The following is a 16,015-nucleotide window of genomic DNA, read 5'->3' as shown; positions in this document are numbered from 1 at the left end:
ATCTGTATATTTTTTGGTATAGGGTATTGAAAGCAGGGCCTCTCACTCTACCACTGAGTTACAACTCCAGCTCTATAATCTATCAATCATCCTTTGGTCATCTATCATCTATCAATTATCCTTTAAGTGTCTATTTATTTATAAATCTATCTTCTGTCAATTCTCTATCATAACAATCTATCATCTGTCAATCCCTTCCATCTATCTCCATCTATCTATCCATCAATCATCTATGATCTGTATCTATATCCATCAATCATCTATTGATTTTGTATCATTCTATCAATCATCTTTCTATATCCATTTATCCATCAGTCATCTCCTATCTATCATTGATCTATCTAATCACTTATCAAAAGTTATTTATTGGGGCTGGGGTTGTGGCTCAGCAGTAGAGTGCTCGCCTATCACATGCAAGGCACTGTGTTCAATCCTCAGCACCACATAAAAATAAATAAAATAAAGGTCGTGTGTTAAACTACAACTAAAAAACATTTAAAAAGTTATTTATTATGAAGAACTGACTTACACACTCAAGCTTTGAGGAGTTCCACCATCTGCCATCCATAAGTTATATACTTGGGAAAACTGAGGTGGAGTTAAGTCTTGAATCCAAAGACTTGAGAATTGGTAATGTGGTGATGTGAGTTCCAGTCGAGGGGCAGAGAGTATATGGCCTAGGCAGGCAGGAAAAAAGGTGCAAATTCTTTCTTCCTCTGCCCTTTGCTCTGTTAAGAACTTCAATGGATTAGATGATGCCCAATCACATAACCTGCTTTATTGGACTCACTGATTCAAATCCTCCTGTCATCTGGAGACAGTTGCAGACATACCCTTAAATGACATTTCATCTGGGCACTTCAGTCAAGCTGATGCATAGACTGACCATCACAAGTATGGAAAGTAGCAGAGGCTAGATTAGAGGTTAAGGAGTGAGAACAAGGAAGCCACTAACTTGTGTGCCTTCCAGGGAGGAAAGCCCTGTGGACTTCTAGAGAACCATCATTGGGTGGATGGTGCACACTTGTAATCCCAGAAACTTGGGAAAATGAGGCAGGAGGATTGACTGTGAGTTTGACCGTGTCTGAAAAAAAAAAAAAAAAGAAAGAAAGAAAGAAAAGAGAACTGGGAATATAGTTCCTTATTCAATACCCAGTACTTGGGGGCGGGGAGAAAAGGCCTAATTGTGTGGCTCTTACCTCTGCAGTGGCACTGAAGGCCCTGCCAAACTCCTGCCCTGGATCCCTAGATGCCTGGCCTGCTGCAAAGGTATACTCCATGGTCTCTGTGTCTCTCCCACCCCCAGGTGAGCTCACTCTGTTTACTCCATTCTTGCAGCTTTGCAAGCTTAGCACCCCAGGTGTCTGCATCCTCATTTTCTCTGGTTCCTCACATGATCAACTCCATGGCTACAACCCACACTCCCAAACCTCTGAACATCCCCAGAACCAACTTTTTGCTCACTATGTACAACTCTGACTTTGGAACTATTTTAGATGTTTTATTGACAGATCAGACATGGCTCTGAACAGCTGATTCCTTGATGTGCAGTTTGTTCTCCAATGCCCTAAAGTTGAGGGCTCAGTACATTTCTTCAAGTTGCTCTGTGACAAGAGATAATTGTTCCAAGGCTGCAGAGAGGGGACTGAGATCTCAGAACCCCTCCTAGCATCTATTGGGGACCCTCCTCTTCTTACTGCCTCTGTCCATTTTGTCCCTTCAAGGAGACTGGCAAAAGAGCCATAGGAAAAGGACATGGGGCTGGTTGGGGGAGTGTCTTTCTCATATGTCGTCCTGCATGGCTTAGGGAGGCTGCTCTTAAGACAGTACAGGGCACAACCCCAAAATACAAGAACCAGAAATCCACAGACCACATCTGCTGACCTCTTTGACCTTCCCACACAGTGACAGCCACTATCACAACCTCCCAGAACTGGGCATTCTTTCAGATGTGGCCCAGTGCTAAATGGATGCCAGTGAAGGCCAGTGGAGCTCTCTTGATTGGATCTTTTGTTAGCCATGGAGACAGGGCAACATGTTTAAGAAGTCTTCTACTGTGTCTAGAATAGTCTACCCTCTCAAGAGTTATTTCCATCATGATGCAAAACCTGGAGGCGGTCAATAACAAGGGGAAGAAGGTACTTTTTTTTTAAATGGTAAAAACTTTATTTACTATTTATAAATACATTGCAAGACAAACTTTTCAAAAATACTTTTTTTCCCCAAAAAACTTAATTAAAAAAATAAAGAAAAGCTAATAGGTAGGCAGAATGTCTTGAGACCCCTTTGTGTTCTCAAGGAGAGCTCTGTGCAGTGTGCATCCACCCCCAGGACCATGGCAGGCAGTGCAGAGTCCCTCTGCCCATCTTTGCCAGGCCTCCATGGTTTGGCCTTGGGGAGAACAGCCCGGCCTCTGGACCTGAACTCTTTTCCTCGGTCATGGCCGTGGTTAAATCATCTAGTATCTCTAACATTTTATCTAGGATTATCTAGTACAGATCCTATTATATTTGGGCTATGTTGTATACAATGTTAACAATTATTAAGAATGTATTTTTTCTGAATATATGTGTTAATTATAAAGAAAGTAGGAGAACTCCAAGTTCAACAAACACAGGTGAGTCTCTATGTGTTCCCAGTGTCCTTGATAGGCTCCCCAACAAGCCGTTCATCTTTCCCGTCTACAGAGTATGTTTATTTTTTACATTGTACCAAGAAGGATAAAGAGATAACAATAAAACTATCCTCAAAAATAAATTTTGTTTTGAGGAATTCACCTAGAAAACACTATTTTCTGCAGTCATCCAAAGAATCCTGTCATTGTTTATGATGCTGTTGAACACGGAGGCTGAGGCTCACCACCCTTGCCCTTCCTGCCCTACGGTGGCCACAGCAATGGCCATCCTGGGCCTTCCACTGGGCCACATCTTCAGGAAGCTGCCTGACAAAGGAGGGTCAAAAATACCTGCCTTTATAAGTTCCCAGAGTTCCCTAGAGCATTCTTGGTCATTTTTTTTTTTTTTAAAGATTCCACTTTATACTCTGCAATAGTTCCCAAGCAGATATGGTCACTGGCAGAGAGTAAGCAATGATCTTCATGATTGAGGGACCAGGCCTTTGACTCAAAGATGGCAACACAGAGGGCTGTGAGCCTCAGGAGTATGCGCCAGGATGTCCAGGTGACTGGGGTTTAGGGGTTTTCCTACTCTTGAGGGTGGGGATGAAGTGTGTTCTCTACATTAAGCAACACAGCCGCCACAGTCTTGAAGTCGGAGGGTTGGCCGCCTCAGCAAACACACGGTGAAAATTCCAGGTGGGGAGAAGTCCACAGCCTTGTGCATGAGTGTGTGAGTACTTTTATAGGCAGCAACAGAGAAATTCAAACTGTTTTTCGCTGACTACTGGAAAGTGGAAAGATGCTCAAGTTTACCATTTAAAGGAACCATAGGCATTTAAAAAAAAAAAAAACTGTCTAAACTTTGGTTTTCTATTTTTTTTTTAAATCAGTTCACCACAAAAGAAATATAAATGGAGGCTGTAGCCAGCTGCTGATCATGTCGTTGGCAGTCTGTTGTGCAAAATAAGGCGTATTTGAGCTCCACATTTACTGAAACAAAAAGAAAAAGAAATATGTTGGTATAATCACCTGAAAAACTAAAAGGGTATAACTCTTGCTTCCTGATTTGCAGACACAGGCCCCAGATAAATGTTGCTGTGGTGTATGCAGGGGACTGGGGTCAATTTGCTACCTTTCAAGAAAGCAAAGAACACTATAAGTTGCTCAGAGTTGGAAAATGTTACCCTAACATTAGAATTATTATTTTTTCCAACTTCCAAGGGAAAAAAATAAACTAACTAAACATAAAACTTTCTACTGCTTTCTAAATGTCTTGAGGAGATAAAACAATACATTTATTCCTATTTTCCCCCAACAACTCTCTCGACTTATTAAAAGAAAAAAGAATATCGAATAGCATTCTTCAAAATGATGGCTTAAAATTCCAATTTCATATTGAACAAATTTTCTTGAAGTTATATTAACTACAGACTGAGAATATTCACAGTATATTTATAGGAAAAAAAAATTAGCCACATCTTTAATTTAGAAACTGGGGTCTTTAACAAGTTCTTGTGGATGAAAACAGTTTCCCTGATGTGAAGATAAAGAATCATCAGACTTCCAAGGAGAAAGCTTCACTTTGAAAAGCCTTCACGCTGTGCGTGGGTTGAAGATTTCATGTTGTAGACTATTTAAAATGAAGCACAGTGTTTGAGACCACCCTGGTTCTGGCCTTTCTCCCTGTGTTATTGGTTGGGTTGGTCTGATCTGTCCCCTTGCCTTTCTCTCTCTGGGCCTGGCTGTAGTTCCTGGGTGTAGTTGCAGTGAACCTGAACAAGGGCCGGTGGTTATGCCCAGCTCTCATTATCCCACCACTCCCAGGAAGAGGAGCCCCCAGGGCCAGGGATGCTGAGGCCCCCACAGCCCCACCCAGTCCCTGGGCTTACATGGTGTAATGGAGTCTACTGGCTCTGCATGCTGAGGCAATGCACATCGTCCTTCCCCTTGGTGTCATAGCCCGGGAGGGGCTGCCCGTATTTGTCCACACACCAGCAGAAGCCCCGCTTTCTGCCTTTGGAAGGACGGCACTGAGGGAAGAAAAGAGAAGACAGACATGAACAACCTGGGCAAGTTGATAACAAGGGCACAAGGTAGCTTTCCCTGCATGGCTCTGCTGGGTTGAGAAAGCATAACAGAATTTTTGGCCAACACTCCCACAGAGTCACTTGTGTGTGGGTGGCCGTGTACATGTCTATGTGCACGTGTGTGCAGCATAACCTCTCCCTGAGAACAGGAGAGATGAGTATGTTCCTTCTGCCTTTGGGATAACAGACTGATTCTGAGCCCCAGCCCAGCATTACACAGGGTACCTTCTCAGTATAAATCTGCTGAATGGGTGACTGGCAGAAAATGAGTGTGTGAATAAGGGCCCAAGTGCAATAGCTATGGAAGAAGACAAGTTCTCTGATGTGGCTGCTATGACAAACATGGCCATCTATGGCCAGTTCTGCTTGCTTAGGTCTTCTGAGATCCATGGTGTGCCACAGAGGCATACTTATTTTGGTTCAACTACATCTAAAATTTGTTAATCCTTTATAGCTTGTCACTACCAGGAAGGTGTCAATACAGATCTTATGTCCTCATGTAAGAAATTCACCACCGTAGTTATTCAGAATGTCACTCCATGATGCAATATTAACAAATGTGTTAGTGTGTCCCTTTACAGTTTATAAAGGGCTCCTCCATGTATCTTCTGAGTGAGTAGTTAAAACAGACAGTAAAATGTAGAGTTGGATCTGGGCTTAACCCTCACTTAGAGCACCAAGCCAAAGTTCCCCTTAGTGCCATCTCCTGAGATTGACTCCAAGTCACAGTGCCAGTGCCACATGGCTTGGAGTTAGAACTATGGCCAGAAAAACCCTGGGGTTGACCTGAGGCCAATTTCTCCTCTGAGGAGAGGAAGAAAACATGCAGAGGCCCTTACTCACCTGCTTTTTCTTATAAAATCCCTTCTTGTCACAGTTTGGGATGTGCACGCCCCTGGGACTGAGCACATTGAGGAACTTCAGGTGATTCAGTGTGTCCTCCATTTCTCTACGGCAGGGACCCTGTGGATTAGAAAGTACCAGAAACACAGGGGCATGGTTATTGCTTTTAAATCCTATTATGTATTATAATAATCTCACAACCATCCCAGGAGGGTCCTATAATATACATCCCTTCAGTACCTCTTGAATAGGTTAGCAAGAAAGTCCCATGAAGAAGTTAATCATTGCTCCCCCTTTTTTTTAATCCCCAGAATATGACATAGAACCTGGCAGAGGTCCAAAAACAGTGCCCAGTGAATAAAATAAAACCATCTTTATGAAAATCTTTCTGTGCAGAGATTAAAGGGCACACCACACACTTTATAAGTGCTAGGAGGGGTGTAAGGCTGCCCACATTTCCAGGACCATTAGGACTTGTCATGTGAAGACAGCCCTTATGGATCTTGGTAGGTGTCCCCTCTCCTGGCTTTAAGAGGAAAGGTTCTCACATATTCTGTCTCCCGCTTGGACTCAGAGGAGAAATTTTGGGTGTCTGTGCTTTGTGACTCGTAGTCCACTTTGTAGCGCTGGCTATCCTTAGCATGTCCCTTCTTGATGACATCCATTTTGGTATGGAGGGGATGGAACTTGGAGTCGGTCACCCTGTGTGTGCTGGGGACTGCCTGGCTCTCCACACTTCCAGTGCTGCGGTCCTCCTCAGATTCACTAGCATTTCCTAGAAAAGCACAAGGGAGAGAAAGATGTGATTACTGTTGATATGGAACAATAGTCTTTTCAAAATCTTGCTATTACAATCAGGTCTCATCTAAATGGCAAAGTTATTCGACCATTCCAAATAAACAACAACAACAACAACAAAACCTTGACAAAATGTTATTCTGTAATACTGCTTGCCGTATTGTGGTTGCTTTACCTCAAGAGACGATCTATTTAAAAGTTAGTTGGCCATGTGCTTTTCCTATGTAGCTGCAACTGAAAGTGGGAAATGCTTTATCAAGTGCCCTCAAAGACTTAGACTCCAAAGCAGCAGTGTTCTATGTGTCCAGCAGGGGGCGAATATACACCACAGAAGTTACTGCAGAGCTGATTAGAAATCTCTCAGGCAGCTTCAAGTACGGTTTCCTCCTCCTGGGAGCAGCGACTACTCCAGGATCTGGGGGAAAAGTTACATTCTCTACCCCAGAAAAATGGGTGGAGGCAGCAGACTGGGTGTGAACAAGTCCTCCTGGGAATTCTCAAATTGATTCCAGTTTGACTAGCACTGTCCTCTACTTTGCCAGTGCTATAAACTTTTTGTCCATTTCTGATGGGAAAATAATTCTACCTACAACAAAGGGTCTTGCTGCAGGACCCAGCATCACACAGACATATTGGGGCCTTGTTTCCCATCTGTCCCATCTCTAAAACTCAAGGTCCACATTGACCCTGTGCTTCTCCAAGGGCACATTATTGGGTGAGTCCTCCCCGCCGGTCAGCACAGCCTGTCAGCACAGCATCTCCAGAGTTGCAGATGGCACCAAAGCCCCACTCACAGTATAGATCTCTAAATGCCAAAGAGTGTTCATTCCTTGGGGTCGGTGGGTATGAAGGAGAAAGCCACCTCTGGAAAACTCCCCTTTTATAATTAAAATTAAAAATTATAATTATAATTAAAAATGCTAATGAAGAAAGCTCAATAATTGACAAGGTTGCTGGAATGTTAACAGTTTAACTGAAACTTCAGGTATATGACTAAATGGGTGCTGGATGTATAGTCAGAATCCTTAACTCTATCCCTTTCCAGGAATGGACTTGAAATGCTTTCAAGCTGGGTGTGCGGCTGGTATACAGCTCTGATCCCCAAGGGGTTTCAGTTTTGGCTGCAGGTGATTGTCATGGAATTCCTTTACTTCCACAATCAGAACCTTGTCAGGGCACTGGTCATTGTCCAACTGGTTCAGAATCCATTACTGTTTCTTGCCTCCAGGGGATATGCCCAGCTGTGGAGACTGGGAAGCAGCCACAGCCTCTAGCTCTTGGCTCAGAGGAGCAAAAGCCTGGTTCCCTGAAAACTACCAAAGGGGTGAAATAATTGGGTTCAGACACTCTGCTCTCTCCTCCTACTAGCAGGCTAATGAGGAGATTTGGGGGGAAGCCCCTCCCCTCCCTGGGGCTCAGTTTCACCTACCCAATAGCTCCTGGAGGTCCCCAAGGTGTTTAGTGCCTTGGGAAGTAAAATTTCCCAGGGTCTAATTCAGGATTTGACAGAAAAGTTTCATAATTGATCAATTTAGTTTCAATGTTCTTTAATCTTAGTTGTTTCTTTTTCCTTTTCCAAGAGAGTACTGGGACAATGGAGATGCTAAGGATATGTAAATAAACATATTTGCATTTCTTTTCCAAGAAAGCTGAGTAATATCTTAAACTTCCTCTGTTTCTTTTAATGCTTAGACTGCAGACTAGAGCCTGAAGAGAAAACAGTTCTATTTAAGCAAGAGAATTATGACTTTTGACTATTACATGACTACTTTTTCCAAAATTAATTTTAGAAGTCAACTTAGTTTTTTAAAAAATAACTTTATAAGACCCCACATCAACCAACAGATAGATACTATAGAGCTATAAAGGTGATAATCATAATGATTATTAAAGCCTAACTAAAAAGGACATTGTTTCTAAGCACTTCTAAGATAACTTTTTGAATACCCCCAAATGTACTAGAACAATAAGGTCCACAATCAAATGACGTAACATTGTTATGAGAGAAGAGCATTCAGAGACTTTAACAATTGGCTAGAGCCAGTGTGACCACTGGAATCTTGCCTTTCCGCTAATCCGGTTCCTTAGGGATGAATAAAGCCAGCCTTGACCATCAAGGGAATAGCTTCATCCAAGAGTGTAACTCTACAACTACAGAAATTACAAAGGGACTGTACATTTTGCTAATCCAGGATGGGGGCTTGCCCAGCACCATCTGTCCAGCATGATGGGGGGGTGGTGGAGGTGGGGGACTAGGGTGAGAAGAATTCTCCCTGCCTTCAGCTGTGCAGGGCAGGAACTTTCCTCACATAACTAAGCAAGACTGGCTAAGCATGCTTGAAATTTAGAACAGCTGCCAAATCCATTTAAATTTTTTTTTTTTTAAGGGAACAATGTGATGTCCTTAAACAGAGTTGCTGCTGCCTGCCTGGTAGTGGCTGAGCCAAAAGGGGGAATTGCCAAAGATTTGCATTTTTCCTCCTTTGGAGGCTCCCTTCAATTGTACCTCATTCCTTCCTCTTGGCATTAAGGAGGGAAACAGTCCTCTGGTTTCAACTCCCTTCTCAGCTGTTGAAATCCTCTGGGTCTGTACTCCCCGCAGCACCAACACCTTTGCTTTTGTCTGACCGCCTCCCCGGCTCAGGGTGTGATAGGATGTACAGAGTTATGATACTGAAAGTCTCAAATGAGGGTCAAACCTATAAGACTGCTTCCCCTGGGTGACCTTGAGATGTTACTTCTTTTTGAACTTCAAGTTTTCCAACCACAATCCCATCTCAGGGGTTTTCAGACACAAGAAGACTTGACATTGCTTTCCAAGCCAAAGACTATGCAAATGTCAGTATTTTTAGACAGGTATCTTCCTAGACTTTCCTGCCCAGCTCCCCAGATCCAAATCCACCCCTGTTTCTGCCTCCGCGCCTTTCTACTTCGTGGGGAATGAAAGCCGAGTCCCAGAGCTGGGCTACATAATACACACCTGCTTCTCCGCATTGGGAAAGGAGAATCTCCAGAGTTTAGGACCTTTCTTTCCTTTTTACTGACGTGCTGGGAAACCGAACCGAACTCACACATGATGGGCATAGCGCTCTGCCACTGAGCTACATCCCCAGCCCCAGGCTCTTTCCACAGACAGCCAATTTTGGTGTCCGCTTTCCACGCCAATGAAACCTACCCAGTTTCACTGAAAGCGCTTTTACCAGAGCCCAGTTTCACTGAAAGCGCTTTTACCAGGACTCTGCACTATGAGAACGAAGCAAGTCTCTAGGTTGGCTGCGGAGGGTACCTCTAGCGAGCGCCTTCGTCTCCCGGAGCCCCAGTTTCCCCACTACCACCTTCTGGATGAGAAGTGCGGAGTTTCCCATAGCAGCACACCCTGTCCCCCCCAGCCATTCGCACCGGGTCCCTGTTGTTGCGCACGGTGCGCCTGGCGCTGGCAGCTCACCTGGAGAGGATGGTGCCGGCAGCAGGTAGGCGCGCAGACGGCCAGCGGCGCTGGCATTAGCACAGAACCCGCGGCCGTCCAGCAGCGCCTGCAGCGGGCGCTGCTCTCCGGGCGGCGGCTGGCAGCGGAGGCCGGCGCCACAGCGCTCAGTGTAGACACCGCACGGCTGGCCCTCGCGCAGCGCGCACGTCATGCAGCAGCCACAGCCTGGCTCGCGCACCAGCTCGGCGCACGCGGGCGCTGTGGGCGGAGGCGCGCACTGGGCCAGCGCACGCGCATCGCATGGCTCACAGCGCACTACGGGGCCCGCGCCCACTGCGCCAGCGCCTGCCCGGGCCACAGGCGATCCGCGGAGCAGCGTCAGTGCGGTCAGCGCAGTGGCCCAGAGTGCGGGGCGCGCCCGATGCATGGCGCCCACCGCGAGGGCCTGCTGCTCAATAAGCCGGAGCACACGGGGATTGGGCGACAGAAAGTGGTGCGAGGCTGTGGGATCGGAGCCGGCAAATGCAGGTCCTCAGCACCTAGCTGCAGCGCTCGCATCTGGGCAGCCTGGGCGCACCAGCTGCTATATAGGAGAAGGGGTGGCCGAGGACACGCCCCGGAACGGCGCGCCCAGGAGTCGGAGGGGGGCGGGCCGGCGCGAGCACGACTCCGGGGGCCCGCGCCTCACCCTTTACAGCGGGGCCCAAGTGCGGGGGCGCGCATCATGTGGTTCGCACCGACACCTGCTCCCGTCGCGCGTGTCCGGCGCCAAAGCCATCCAGTTGCTCACCGGAACCACGGTACCCCTGGCTACACAGCCACCTGGGCACCTCAGGCTACTGCAGTGCCTCGGTCACCTCAGTAGTTCCCAGCCAACTCGGCGCCCCCGACGCCGCCGCCCTTCCCCCCTCCACGTCGGTATTGAGGTTGCCCCGCGGCGAACAGATGTCAGGGAAACTGGCAAGCTTCGCTCTTCACTTTTCACTCTTTACTTTGCAAAGCTTTCTAAAATTTAAATCCTGTGTAGAGCATGTTGTGGGACATTTCTGAATGAGAATACCTGATTCGGGGGTCTCCCGCAGCTAAGGCGCTGCGGGGTTTAATCTGCACCAGCTGGGCCATTCGAACCCCTGGGGAGCCATAAATACGTGCTCTGCAGAAGCTCAGGAGGCCCTTCACCGGTTTACAAGCTTGCTTCTCAAAGCAGACACGACTCACACTTGCTCCTTTGCTGCAAGTCCTCAGCAGAGTGGGCTGGCAGCGAATTCGACTTTAAAGCAAGGCATTCGAAGATTTTAAATCACAACAGTTTTTCTTGCTTTGTGTTTCATTACGTTTTCAAATAGAGTTTATATCCGCGACCAAAGAACTAAAGGTACTAAAGCGGGCTTTGCTGAAACGAAATGAATAACCAAGTAGTCCTTAAAATTGGTAATTTTGACACTCATCTTTTTGAAAGTTTCTTTGTATCCCTGTACTAAATTATTTCCGGTGCGTTCAAGTGGGCACAGGGATTCTCGCTAATCTGCGCGCAATCTGGACACTTTGCGGTAGATTTTAAATTCGTGGCGCAATCGCGCCCTTGAGGCCTTTGTGACTGATGTCTGCTTTCTCTCCAGCGCGCGACTCTGTTGTTGTCTGCGCACTCCTTCACTAGATGACCAACAGAGGACGCTAGTTGTCCAGGATTGGATTGAGAAACTTTTTGTGTCTCTTTCACAGAGTTTATGGATGAACAGTGGGAACAAGTGAGACCACCTCAGGGAACATTCCTAAGTGTTGTTGAAATTGTGTACTTACATCAGGAGGTGGATAGTAGTTTTAGAGGAGACCTGTGTGCAGTTTGCAGCAGGAATAGCAAACTAGGACCTCTTTTCCTGCCCCCTCCAGCATGCAGTTTCAGGTGAAGTTAGCATTCATCCAGCCATTTCCCTCTCTCCCTCTCCCTCTCTCACTCACTCCCTCACTCCCTTCCTCCCTTCCTCCCTTCCCCTCCCTTCCCTCTCCCTCTGTTTACCTCCTTTCCTTTTCTGTCCCTGTCTCTATCTATATTCACGCATACATTTATCTTTTGTAAACATATAGCCACTTTTTAGAATGGCTACATATTTATAGCCATTTAGTTCCTCTTTTCCATGGCAAATAGATAAACAATATTCTATCACTTGGCCTTTACAAAGGAAAAGAGACCAAAGACAAGAAGTGTGTCTATGGCAGTCCCACCAACACACAACACCTTCATTTTCTTATTAGCTCTTCTCCCACTGTGCTCAGGCTGTGGCCCAACCCTGTTTACAATAAACTGTGCCACAATTGTCACTTGCTATTTCCTTTCTCCTATCACTCCTTTGTAGCTGCATAGTATCTGCTTTGACACCCAAGAATAGGGGCTGATTTCATTGGAAAATTAAAGGAAACAAAACAAATCCCTCAGTTACATTTGTTCTTTAAATAACCACAGAGACCTTGACTTTGAAGGTAGAGCTGGGTTTTGTATCAAAAAGGATTTTTGAAGTCCCAGGCTTGTACATGAAGCCATTCTGGTCACTGGTAGTGTAGCAATTTTGCCCAGATTTATCATCTGGCTAGTGGGCAGGGGACACTCGGAATGTCTTTTGGGAGAGGATAAAAATAAGTCTTTGCCCTTGGTTCTCTTTCATTTTTAATTAACAGAGGACCCTGCTATTGCCTTGCAGTTTGAGAAATGGGTGCTTGTTCCAAGCAAGACTCCTAGGGGGCACCAGAGCGCCAGGTGTCCCCCCAAGCTTGTGGATTCCGGAGAAGCAAACTGTTAAATTACAACTTTCAAAGGATATATTCCTATAACAATGTTTTATATAGACTGTCATCACTTTTATCTTGAAATCTTGCAACAGCAGAGTAAATCCGTGGTAATGACGTGAGGAGAATTGTGTTTTAATATTTAGCCATTTTTATTTGACAAACTGCAGGGGAAGAAACCCCCCAGAATGTAATTGTTGCAGGAAGGATTTGGATGGGATAAAACTCAATTTTGTGACATGCTAGTTAATTTTGTCAAACTTTCAATTAACTTGGTGTTTGTGGTTATAAACATAATCTAGTGTATTTAGTGGGAAAGATGTTTTTCCCCTTCTTAAAGGTACTTGGCATACAATTGCTAATAATTGTGAAATAGTATATAACCATCAGAGTAACAGGAGGCTGAATATGTTTCTTTGCACTAATCCAACCCAGTGGACCCAATTATAATTAGTGATTCCTGGGGCCACCCTGCTTATCTTACATAGCTGACATAAACACCTCATTTTATTTTATTTTTATTTAGCCCACTCTGCTGCTAATGGACAGCTTGTCAGTGATGAGTCTGGCCTCCTTTCTTCTCTTCTACTCAGGCTCTGGCTTTATAAGCAACCTTCAGGCTTCAGTTCTCAGCAAGTACCATCTCCCCTTGTCCCCAGAGATGAGGCTGTGAGGCTTATAGACTATCACTAGATTCAGAATAAAAAGGTCCAAACTTCTTGGGGCAAATGACATTTATGATCCAATTTTCAGGACTTGTGTCACATCCCAAGGCTTGAGAATTTCCCCCAGGGTAAGTATAAATGGGGAAAGGCTAATTTCCCTCCATTGGGGCACCTGCTGGTTGAGCCTTCCAGAATTATATATTCTGGGTTTGGAGATACTTTTGAGACCATCGATTGTGAACAACACTCCTGCTAACACTGCAAATGACTGTTACCCACAAATGGTAATTAAATATTTTCATGTGCCAGTTACATGGCTTTGGAGGCTGTCCAGAGAGACTCATCAGGGACCAAAACATGGTGGGCAATGTGACCATGGGGAGAACAGAGGGGTTTCCCGAATACATTTGTAACTGAGCAGAGGAATGGTAAACCTGCCCAATGTATAGGAAAAGCTTCCAAGGGGTGATGGTATTTGAGTTGGGTCTTAAATGATGTGTGAGAGGACAGCTGAGGGAGTCAGGCAGGAGGAAGAGTGTGTGCATGTGAATCCAAGGAGAATTGCTCTTTGTGTTGGAAGGATGAGGGAGAGGGCTCAGAAGGAACAGTGTGGACATCAGCACGTGTGTACTGAGGAAGAAATAATACTGAAGGATGGAAGTGGAGAGAAGGTAACTGGGTAAAGTGGACTGGAAAAGGTAGCACCTGTGGCATTGGAAAACCAAAGTCTAGAACTTGGGGCTCCTCAGACATAGTGCTGTTCATTTCATGCAACAATTCGGGGATGAACGATGGGCTCCTAGAGAAAAGCCTTAGGCATATTCTGAACAGAAGGCAAGCCTTCCTAGGACCCCATACCTTGGAAGGGAGTTTCTGAGTACAGTCATGGCATATCATGGCCTCCCCCCACCTCCCCACCAATAGTGCTTCTTTCCACCTGTGCACCCACAGCCATGCCAACGTTGCCAGAAATTTACGTGGCGAGAGCTATTTCTCTATCATCTGGTCATTCAAACAGAGGAAATTCCTATCTCTGTCTCACATTGTTATGATTTAGGTATGAGGAATCCCCCCAAAGCTTAGGTTTGAGATAATGCAAGAATGTTCAGAGGTGAAACAATTAGATTATGAGAGCTATAACCCATTGGTTCATTGATAGAGATTAACTTGGTGGTAACTTTGGGCAGGTAGGATGTTGCTGGAGGAGGTAGGTCACTGGGGTTGTGACTTTGGGATTTGTATTTTGTCCTTGGTGAGTGAAGCACTCCCTTACCCTCTGCTTCTGGATTGCCAAGTCCTGAGATGCTTTCCTCCTCCACATCCTTCCCTTATGATGTTCTGCCTCAACTTGGGCCCAGAGCAGAGGAATTGACTGTCTATGGATTGTGACTTCTGAAATTGTTCTTGTCAGGTTCTTTTGGTCACAGTGATGAAAAATCTCACTAAAACAGAAATTGGTATTGAGAAGTGGAGTCCTTACTGTGACTAACCTGACCATGTGGTTCAGAAGCCTTTAGAGCTAGTTTGTGCAGGGGAAGAATTTTGAAAAGTTTAGAAATGGAAGCTGAAAAAGCTTTATAACCTTGTAGCAATTGCTTAATGGGCAATTCTGGTGGGAGTTTACACCTGAATGCTGATAGGACTGTGGTCAGTAAAGACAGGGCTTATGAGGTTTCAGAGAAGAAGGAGGACTCTTTTGGAAATTGAATTAGAGGCCATTTGTGTTATGTTCTGACAAAGAATCTGTCTGCATTTTGTCCATGTCCTGAGATTTTCTGTGAGGTTGAATTTGAAGGTGATGGCTAATTAATCTGGTGGAGGGAATTTCACAGTAACACAGCATTCAGGGGGTGATACCTATATTGCTGGCAGCTTATAGCTAAGTTTACTATGATAATCAGAAATAGAAAGCAGACATGAAAGATTTGAAAACTTGCAGCTTGGCCAGAAAAAGGCAAGTAAAACTGTGGCTAAAGAAGATATTATTGTTAGATTATAGCCACTTAAGAAATGCTAAATACTCAGAGATCATAGAAAAAATGGCCTGATCTTTTTATCTCAGGAACTGGCAAGATCACTCCTATCTCAAGTTCAATGGTATAAAAGTAAAAATTCCTTTGAGAACAGAATAGATGAAAACACATCCACCTGTTTGTCAAGGTTCAACCTTCAGGAATGATAAGATTTCGGACTGTGTTTATTCTCACCTGCTTGCTCAGTTCTCTTCTTACTAGCTTTCCGACAGAAACATGTTCTGCACCTTAATTCTAGGACTGACTAAGGCCACCAACTAGGTCTTAAGGCAAGGACAGAAGAATTCACTCTTAAACACAGTGTTGCGTGGTGTAGGGAAGTCAAAGTTTGTTATTGTGTTCATTTAGTTACTTGAAGAAATCTTAAATTAGAGGTTTTATTCTCGAATGGATTTTAGCCCAGCCTGCATGCCTCCCAGATGCCTGTCTCCTTAGTTCAAATGTCAATTTGTTCACAATTGATGTTACTTCTGGCCATGATATATAGTCTTCAGATGGACCATGTGTATAATAGATCCTTTCCCTGGCCAGAAATAAGAAATATTTTGGGGCATTTTTTATTCTACTTGTTTGCCCTTGGCATCAATATCCATCCTGTGCCCTTCCCAAAAGGGCAGCTACCTGCCACTTCTGGATCTTTGTCCATCTCTAAAAGGCCAGATGGAAAGAAGGAGATTCCTATAATTTTTCCATAGAAGTATCCATGGATGCTATTATTCATCTTTTTCAGTGGAAATGCAGGTTATTCCTCTTTCATACTTTAC

The 16,015-nt window shown here is 45.0% G+C and overlaps 1 protein-coding gene across 1 annotated transcript; it reads right to left on the bottom strand.

Annotated features, from left to right (window-relative positions):
• Nucleotides 1–2,142: 2,142 nt before the first annotated feature.
• Nucleotides 2,143–10,339, bottom strand: Igfbp3 (insulin like growth factor binding protein 3). Its single transcript, XM_046437869.2, has 5 exons — nucleotides 9,791–10,339; nucleotides 6,096–6,322; nucleotides 5,548–5,667; nucleotides 4,507–4,647; nucleotides 2,143–3,607 (listed from the first exon to the last, which is right to left on the bottom strand). The coding sequence occupies exons 1-4, from the start codon at nucleotides 10,197–10,199 to the stop codon at nucleotides 4,522–4,524; spliced, it is 882 nt and encodes a 293-aa protein (XP_046293825.1). The 5' UTR covers nucleotides 10,200–10,339; the 3' UTR covers nucleotides 2,143–3,607; nucleotides 4,507–4,521.
• Between the last annotated feature and the right edge of the window lie 5,676 nt (nucleotides 10,340–16,015).

The sequence above is a fragment of the Marmota monax genome, unplaced genomic scaffold (genome assembly GCF_021218885.2).
Source record: "Marmota monax isolate L192 unplaced genomic scaffold, Marmota_monax_Labrador192_F-V1.1 WCK01_AAM20220418_F8-fsc00109, whole genome shotgun sequence".
Classification (NCBI taxonomy): domain Eukaryota; kingdom Metazoa; phylum Chordata; class Mammalia; order Rodentia; family Sciuridae; genus Marmota; species Marmota monax.
Note: the sequence above shows the minus strand (reverse complement) of the source record. Positions and strands in the feature narration are given on the sequence as shown.

Excerpts from the sequence above, each read along its gene's own strand:
- Igfbp3 (XM_046437869.2), bottom strand. The coding sequence starts at position 10,199 with ATGCATCGGGCGCGCCCCGCACTCTGGGCCACTGCGCTGACCGCACTG. Across the intron at positions 5,668-6,095 it reads CCAAGCGGGAGACAGAATAT|GGTCCCTGCCGTAGAGAAAT; the intron begins GTGAGAACCTTT and ends TCTAATCCACAG. Across the intron at positions 4,648-5,547 it reads GATTTTATAAGAAAAAGCAG|TGCCGTCCTTCCAAAGGCAG; the intron begins GTGAGTAAGGGC and ends TTCTTCCCTCAG.